Source organism: Polypterus senegalus, chromosome 4 (genome assembly GCF_016835505.1).
Source record: "Polypterus senegalus isolate Bchr_013 chromosome 4, ASM1683550v1, whole genome shotgun sequence".
Classification (NCBI taxonomy): domain Eukaryota; kingdom Metazoa; phylum Chordata; class Cladistia; order Polypteriformes; family Polypteridae; genus Polypterus; species Polypterus senegalus.
Window position 1 is genome coordinate 110,972,880 of NC_053157.1, and position 10,000 is coordinate 110,982,879.

General features: G+C 34.1%; 1 protein-coding gene across 7 annotated transcripts in view; it reads left to right on the top strand.

Moving 5' to 3' along the window:
* Positions 1-10,000, top strand: part of LOC120527578 (H(+)/Cl(-) exchange transporter 3) — a 197,754-nt gene that overhangs the window by 163,165 nt on the left and 24,589 nt on the right. For all 7 annotated transcript variants that reach the window (XM_039751150.1, XM_039751149.1, XM_039751152.1 and 4 more), the window contains 2 exons: positions 7,183-7,370; positions 7,598-7,720. In XM_039751150.1, coding sequence (XP_039607084.1) covers positions 7,183-7,370; positions 7,598-7,720 — 311 coding nt within the window. The remainder of the gene's footprint in view (positions 1-7,182; positions 7,371-7,597; positions 7,721-10,000) is intronic.

The following is a 10,000-nucleotide window of genomic DNA, read 5'->3' on the forward strand; positions in this document are numbered from 1 at the left end:
TTCGTGCCATGATACAGTTCCACAAACATGTTGTGATGAGCAGACTTTGATAGATCCCTGTTCTTTAAATAACACAGAGTGCCCACTCACACCTGATTGTCATCCAGTTGATTGAAAACACCTGACTCAAATTTCACCTTCAAACTAACTGCTAATCCTAGAGGTTTACATACTTTTGCCACTCACAAATATGTAATATTCATTTTCATTCATTTTCCTCAATAAATAAATGACCAAGTATAATATTTTTGTCTCATTTGTTTAACTGCCACTCACAGATATGTGTATATATATGTATGTGTGTGTGTATACAGGTGCCCGTCATAAAATTAGAATATCATGACAAAGTTGATTTATTTCAGTAATTCCATTCAAAAAGTGAAACTGGTATATTAGATTCATTCATTACACACAGACTGATGTATTTCAAATGTTTATTTCTTTTTAATTTTGATGATTATAACTGACAACTATTGAAAGTCCCAAATTCAGTATCTCGGGCAATTAGAATTTTGCGAAAAGTTTTTATATAGAAGATACCTGGTGCCATACCCTAATCAGCTAATTAACTCAAAACACCTGCAAAAGCCTTGGTCTCTCAGTCTAGTTCTGTAGGCTACACAATCATGGGGAAGACTGCTGACTTGACAGTTGTCCAAAAGACGACCATTGACACCTTGCACAAGGAATGCAAGACACAAAAGGTCATTGCTAAAGAGGCTGGCTGTTTATAGAGCTCAGTGTCCAAGCACATTAATAGAAAGACGAAGGGAAGGACAAGATGTGGTAGATAAAAGTGTACAAGCAATAGGAATAACCACATCCTGTTGAGGATTGTGAAACAAAACCCATTCAAAACTGTGGGGGAGATTCACAAAGAGTGGACTGCAGCTGGAGTCAGTGCTTCAAGAACCACCACGCACAGACGTATGCAAGACATGGGTTTCAGCTGTCGCATTCCTTGTGTCAAGCCACTCTTGAACAAGAGACAGCGTCAGAAGCGTCTCGACTGGACTGCTGCTGTGTGGTTATGTTCTCTGATGAAATTTAATCCTTTGGAAATCAAGGTCCCAGAGTCTGGAGGAAGAGAGGAGAGTCACAGAATCCACGTTGCTTGAGGTCCAGTGTAAAGGTTCCACAGTCAGTGATGGTTTGGGGTGGCATGTCATCTGCTGGTGTTGGTCCATTGTGTTTTCTGAGGTCCAAGGTCAACGCAGCAGTCTACCAGGAAGTTTTAGAGCACTTCATGCTTCCTGCTGCTGACGAACTTTATGGAGATGCAGATTTCATTTTCCAACAGGACCTGGCACCTGCACAAAGTGCCAAAACTACCAGTACCTGGTTTAAGGACCATGGTATCCCTGTTCTTGATTGGCCAGCAAACTCGCCTGACCTTAACCCCATAGAAAATCTATGGGGTATTGTGAAGAGGAAGATGCAATACACCAGACCCAACAATTCAGAAGAGCTGAAGGCCACTATCAGAGCAACATGGGCTCTCATAACACCTGAGCAGTGCCACAGACTGATCGACTCCATGCCATGCCGCATTGCTGCAGTAATCCAGGCCAAAGGAGCCCCAACTAAATATTGAGTGCTGTACATGCTCATACTTTTCATGTTCATACCTTTCAGTTGGCCAACATTTCTAAAAATCCTTTTTTTCATTGGTCTTAATTGATATTCTAATTTTCCGAGATACTGAATTTGGGACTTTCATTAGTTGTCAGTTATAATCATCAAAATTAAAAGAAATAAACATTTGAAATGCATCAGTCTGTGTGTAATGAATGAATCTAATATACAAGTTTCACTTTTTGAAAGGAATTACTGAAATAAATCAACTTTGTCATGATATTCTAATTTTATGACCGATACCTGTATGTATGTATATATATATATATATATATATAATATACTAGCAGAATACCAAGGCCAGAAATTGAGAAGTAGTGTATTAAAGAAGTTATGAAAAGAAAAGGAAAAATTTTAAAAATAACGTAACATGATTGTTAATGTAATTGTTTTGTCATTGATATGAGTGTTGCTAGCATATATATATATATATATATATTTACACACATACATGTGTACATATATACACACACACATATACTATGGGGTGCCAAACAGGGAAATACAATTAATTTTGTGAATATAAAAAGTCGGCGTCGGAAAATATAAAGTCAAAACTTGAATATATAAAGTCATTCCTGAATATATAAAGTCAACACTTGAATATATAAAGTCAGCGTCAGAATATATAAAGTCAGCGCTGGAATATATAAAGTCAAACTTGATTCTGAATATATAAAGTCTAAAGTTGAATATATAAAGTCAGCGTCGGAATTTATAAAGTCATTCCTGATTATATAAAGTCAGCATTGGAGTATATAAACTCATTCCTGAATATATAAAGTCAAAGTCAAAATCTATTGATTGAAATGACTCTGAACTGAACTAAGTGAACAAAAACGTATTCAGAAAAATAAATTAAAAAAACACTGTTCATTTAATGTTTTGAAAATGATGCATGTGCCCTGCCCAGGATTGGTTCCTGCCTTGCGCCAAGTGTTGGCTGGGATTTGCTCCAGCAGACCCCCGTGACCCTGTGGTCGGATTCAACAGGTTGGGAAATGGATGGATATTCCAGCGCTTACTTTATTTATATATTCCGACGCTGACTTTATATATTGAAGTTTTGACTTTATATATTGCAGCGCTTTACTTTATATATTCAAGATTTGACTTTATCTATTCCAGCTGACTTTATATATTTAAGTTTTGACTTTATATATTCAAGTTTTGACTTTATATATACCGACGCTGACTTTATATATTCAAGTTTTGACTTTATTTAATCCAACAGTGACTTTATATAATCAAGTTTTGACTTTATATATTTAAATGTAGTCATTATTGCATAACTTTTTCTTTACCATAGAAATTTAAAGACTAAGTTCAACTTCCATTCCTAACAAAGATATTTCTGACGACTAAATAGAACCTACTTATATCCAAATTCGTGCTATTGAGCTGTCGCCTGACTGCCTGAATAAGTCAACCTCGCTTCGCTCTTACTTTTTTACCGTTCATTTAATTATGGCTAGTGGCGGAAAAATTATAAAATGGAAGGAGGATTACACTGAGTATGGCTTTACCAAAACAATTATTGATGGCAAATCGATTATTCATAAAGCTTCAATTGGTGATCTGTTTTTCTTTATTTCACAGTAAAACTATTTCAATATATATATATATATATATATATATATATATATATATATATATATATATATATATATATATATGTATATATATATATGTATATACACATACATATATATATACACACACATACATATATATACACACACATACATATATATACACACACATACATATATATCAGCGCTTCCCGATTCATTTTACCCTCGCACCCCCTTGGTTTGAGACGTTTGAAATAAATAGATACTTTATTCGCCATCAATGATTGTTTTGGTAAAGCCTTACTCAGTGTAATCATTAGATGAATGGTAAAAAAGTAAGAGCGAGGGGAGGGTGACTTATTGAGGCACGCAGGCGAAACCATAATAGCACGCGAGCTTGATGTACTGCGCGTCAACTCAATCTGAATTGCGCGATCACATTTGAAAAAATATATTTAGTCGACACAAATATCTTTGGTTGGAATGTAAGGCGAATTTACTCTTTACATTTCTATGGTGAAGAAAAATGTATGCAATGATGCCTACATTTCACTTACATTCCTACCAAAGACATTTTTGTCGACTAAATAAAAATTCCTTCTATTTAATATTTAAATAGAACTTGAACAGATACGATAGTTCATAATATCCACGCAGACTTGCACGTAAGAGCGGGAGTCAGCCATTTTAACAAGCAGCGTATTGCACTGATACGAAATAGCCTGCCCATTTAATTATTTAGGAATGGATAAATAAATTTTGTACAAATAATGTTTTTTATTTTTCTTCCTTGATGGATTCTGGCACCACCTGCAACAGTTGCTCGCACCCTAAGGAGTGTATGTGTGTGTATATATATATATATTTATATATATATTTATATATATATATATATATATTTATATATATATATATATATATATATTTATATATATATATATATATATATATATATATATATATATATATATATATTTATATATGTATATTTATATATATATATATATATTTATATATTTATATATATTTATATTTATATATATTTATATTTATATATATTTATATATTTATATTTATATATATATATATATATATGACAGCAACACTCATCACTCACAACAGTGACAAAACAATTACATTGACAATCATGTTACATTATTTTCAAAATGTTTCCTTTTCTTTTCATTACTTCTTTAACACACTACTTCTCCACTGCGAAGCGTGGGTATTTTGCTTATATATATATCTATATCTATATATAAATAATATATAATATATATGTGTGTGTGTATGTATGAATATGTATGAATAACTATGAATTAATTTTGGTCACTGATCACACCTACGCTTTGCATTGCAGTTTATGTAGTGTCTTCATGTGGTATATACATACAAGGCTTTTCTCCTTGTAGTGCGCTATAAAATACATACAGATTCGATGGACTTCTCCTTAGATTGTTGAGCATGCTTATATACATAATACTTTGAAGAGCAGGGTGAGGAACAGGGGGGTCTTAGTGGTTAAGTACATGCAATATTGTGGAGAACAGGGTTGTCCTTTTTGAGGTCAGAATGTGATGTGCCGCTACACTTCGGTTCGCAAAGCAGAAACACTTCAAACCCTGGGTACAACACAAGCCATTGCACGTGCCACGTAAATGTGCAGCCTGTAAACAAAAATGCTTTAGGTAAGAAGTTAAAGTAAACCATGGTTCACTGTATATAACTTTTGATATTAAACTTTGTAATGGTACAAGATTACAGATCAATGCTTTTCACTACTTTAATAGTACTGTATATGCTAACGTGGTGCAATTATATTTATATCCGAAATTCCCACTTTGCCAGCTAATTTCCTGTTTGAATTTAAATTAATACAGTTTGCTGTAAAATTGTGTTTTCTAATGACCTTCAGCAAAAGCCAAGGTGAGTCGCAAGGAAAAGCAACAACTGATCTATAGGTCGAATGATTTACTAATGTTCAATTGTATGCAGCATATTCCAGAGTCGGGACCTCCAGTGTTCTAGTAATATTAACCCTTTGGTTAAAAAACATAACATCATATACAGAAAAATACTTAGTTACATAGTACTTCTAATATACTGTATCCAATTAACAACACTTTAACAGGGGCCAATTTTGTTATGGTTCTCCCCAGGTAAATCCAGGTAACACAGCTAATCCCATAATATACCTTAGTTATTGTGTATTGTGATCGGTATGTGATGCTGTAGAGTAGTTCTTGTTTGGATCCTACCAGTAATGCATTGGTTTCCGTCTTTAGTCCTGGGGACCCAATTTGGTTTTTCTTCCAACTAGTCTCATTTTCAGTCTAATTGATCTTGTTTAATTAAACATTGGGTAAGTTCAGTCACAGTCTTGGCCTTTTTCTCTTCTTTTTCCTGGATGAACATTTATTGGTTGTGCACTCACATGCGCACAGTGTCCGCTAATATAACTTGAAACAAAATCAGACCTGTTTAATTTTATTGGAATGAGTCATGGTCTAGTTGGAGTGAGTTGCTTGCTATGTCACATTACGTGCCTGGCTTCACACAAATTGCAAAATAACCTATCCACATCATTTGAAGAAGGGATAAAGCAAAAAGCAAACCATTGTTATGAGATTCAGCCATTTTAAAAGGAGACAAGCTGTGAGACCCATTCGTCTTACTCTGCAGTACACTTGCTCTTTCTGCTGTGTGAACATCTACATAATAATAAATGAAAAAAATAATCACACTTATGATTGCATATATATTCTGCCTGCTCCAGCTGGATTGATAAAGCATGTGTGCGCTTCAATGAGAGTGAATACTGAGCTTGTGTAGGAGGCAATGATGTGACAAGAACTGAACAGACATCATAGACATATATCCTGTGCTTGAACGAGAGAAAGCCAGTATGAAATATTGGTGGAGGCATGCTCCAAGCCATTTTCCAGCCATCCATTATTAAATTGTGGTGCTTTAATTTGCTTTGTCATACACTGCATCTTTTTCCAAGGGTTTTTTTTTTAAATATGTGTGTAAAACACAGCATGGCAAAAGTGGCTTGGCTCTTTAAAAAAAAAAAAAAAAATCTAAGGCTTTTATTAAAAATACAATGCAGTGTAATTAGTTCAGTTTTGATTTGTTGTTATGTGTCGAAAGTACAATGCAACTCTTATGTATTCTTTTATCTACATTCTCATTCTGTGTGCATCTAGTTTCATGGCCTAATGTAAAATAATTACGCAGAATATAATGGTGGAAGGTGCTTTGGTGCTGCATTGTCTTAACTCCACGACTACTGCAAGCACACAAACTAGCAAGAAATGTATCCTTACTTTGAGAAAATAGGACCAAGAATCTAAAATATCTAGTTTTCTTCCATTCTCACAAGGACACCTCATATCTGCAGAAGGCACATTGTCATAAATCGAAACCTTTGCTGCTTCAAAGTGGATGCATTTGATACATTTTAAAGCTTTTTATATCACTTATGGGTGCTATGTTCCATTTTAAGCTGAAACAAAGTATTTTTAAAATTTATAAAAAATGCTTCATGGTAGAACACTATTTTGTGGCAAATAAATATATTTAACGATTGTGCAGCAATAACTTCTTGAAAAAAGTTAGCGCTTAAGGGTATGGCTCAGTTTAATTGTTAAAAGTGAGACTCCTGCAGGACTTTGTTTCACAGTTTATACTTTAAACTGAAATTTATGGAATCTTTGTCTTACATAAGAATTGAATATGGAATCGTAACACTCATAATCTATTTGATTTTCTTAACTGTAGACCTGTAAAAAAATATAAAAGCTAGAGCAAGGCCGCTAGCATGGCAGAAACTAATACAATGCTATGCTGCATTTTATCATTGATATATTGTGTCATGTTGTACTTAGATTCTTTTGTGGACCACTGTTACAACTTGTAATTCAGTTTATATAACCTCTGCCTCTCTTGTTGTCCTATTTACCTTTGCCAGGAGCCCTTGCTGGTTTAATTGACATTGCCGCTGACTGGATGAATGACCTTAAGGAAGGCATCTGCCTTAGTGCATTATGGTTTAATCATGAACAGTGTTGCTGGGGTTCCAATGAAACTACCTTTGAAGAGAGGGACAAGTGTCCACAGTGGAAGAGTTGGGCAGAACTTATTCTGGGGCAAGCAGAGGCAAGGAATAAATTCCTTTTTTTTTTTTTTTTAATATTTCGTAAATGTCCTCCAACAGTATTATTTATTTCAGTTGTTAAATATGTAAATGCAAATGTATATGAAAATAAATTGTCAGGCTGTTAATTACTTATCATACATCAGTGCTTATGTTACCTTATTGTTGAGCTGTAATGTTGTATTCAGGTGGCCTTTTTCTTTATTCCAATGCCATTTCCATCTTCCAGGGTCCAGGATCGTATATTATGAACTACATTATGTATATTTATTGGGCTTTGGCTTTTGCATTTTTGGCTGTATCCTTGGTTAAAGTGTTTGCACCATATGCATGTGGCTCAGGAATACCAGAGGTAAGACTTAAAAATTCATTTTTAAGTTTGTTCTGTAATTTGCAAAAAAACTAAACTTTCAGGCATCTGATTTGCTGTTAATTAGATCATATGATTGTTGAAATAATAGAATATAGTAACATTGTATGTAACTTTGAAAGAAATTATGTTTCAGTATATCTGCCTATTGCTTACATCATGACAGAGCATGACTGGCAAATCAGTTACTGTAATGTGATCACACAGTGGAGAAGCAGGACCTTCCTAAACATTTCCAAAGAAGACTGCCATTATACTTTGCAGGTGCAAGATAGACATACTTTACGATTTAAAGCTAGTCAAGAAACAAACCTACATATATATACATTTGTGAAAACAGGTGGTGATGGACAATACTCTTGAAAATAGGAAAAAATAGTACTTAGCTTGATTTATAATGTTGATTTAGCTTCTTGAAGGTATTGTATCATTATCATCAAACAAAAAGATGAGCAGATGTTTTGTCTGAGGATCAGGTTTTGTGTCTCTGGCTGCATCCAGGTGACTTGATTCAGAGAAAAGGTTCAAACAGTGGACGTTGAACTTACAGTAACACAACACTGAGATATATAACCTTTGCGACAAATGGCAACATTAGGGTGTGTTAGCTACTCCCTTTATCAGAATATTCAAATATTATTTATAACATTTGACAAATTATTTAGTTTACACTTTTTTTTCCCCAGTTTTTCTCCCTATACCTGAAATACTGGCAATTTTAGATCCTTCACCTGTAATCTCATTTTCTCTCTAGACATTTTTATATTTTAAAAGAGCTATGCTTTGTACTTCATATAGCATCTCATATTCCCTGTACTAGCCCAATATTTTTATATCAGTGGATATGTGCAAGCTAATATCATTTGTAAATAAAAAAAAACATAGATATGTCAGCATAATCATTTAAAGAATACACCACAATGATATCATTATTGATTGATTTCTGCATACTGTGATAGATATGTCAGCATAATCATTTAAAGAATAAACCACAATGATATTATTGATTGATTTCTGCATACTGTGCTGTATGCTATAGGCTAAAAAAATACAGTAAGCTTAAATGTGTGCAGCCTTATGAAAAGACACATATTCAATTGCTGTGCTGTCTTGCTTTTACATGAGTTGCACATATGACTATTCTCTCTCAGTTTTAACTGTCCATTTTTACATTTCAAATACACTGTTAATTAGGATCCCAACTTTTAAAAGGAAATGTCTGTGTTGGCTTGCTGTACTGTGATACAGTGGTTACTATAGCTGGGTCATGGCTTCATGTTACTGGATTTGTATCCTGGTCCAATTACTGTAAGTGGGGTTTTTTCATATATATTCTGTGTGTGTGTGTTTATGTTTGTACACTGTAATGGACTGGCATACAGTTCATGGTTGAATTCTGCATTTTATTTAGTGCTGCTGATATAGACTTTGACTTTACGTGATTCTGAATTTGGATTCAGCAGGCTAAGGAAGTGCTAAATGTAATCTATCTAATGAAGATTGTCACTAATTCCCATTCATATGCTGCATTCTAAACAAGGGTTGCAGCTTGTGCTCAGCACTCTCAGATTAGGTTCTACCTCATTAAATATGTTTTGAAATAAGCAGTATTGCAACAATGGGCTATTAATTGTAATCTGGGTGATGACATTGTTTTGAAGTTATTAAATTACCTTTGTAAACCACCCTATATGCCAGTCATGGAAAAAAGGAAGCTTTTAAAAACTACTTGACCCCAGATTAATATGGTTTGACATTTGTCTAATTTGTAATATTTCTGTCTACCTGCTTACTTCAGATATCTCATGAAAGGACTCTCTTCACTTTCTGCTTCGCTTTCACTTTCTGGCCTGTCTTTTTCTGGATTCCAAATCAATACATCCTGTTGCCTTTGACCCTAGCAGTCAGATGTGTGTCACCAGGGCACACTTTAAGCCCTCTTCCAGGGTTTGACTTGACCCAGTTCTAATAGGTGCCACTTTTCTCTCTGGCAGACACCTTCACAAATCCTAATACAAGGTGTACACTATACTGACAGAGAATAAAGTTAATTTTGAAAGGTATATGTGCTGTACAGTTTTTATGCTGTTTGAATAAAATGATTATCACATTTTGTGTGAAGTGATTCAAGTTACTGAAAATTGTCAATTTCAGTGTTATCTTTATCTTTACTGGCATGTTGCATTATATATTTTAGGCATGAAGCTACATTAACATTTTTTAGAAGGAGAAGGGAAACCTAGAGAGAACTTAATTTTTACA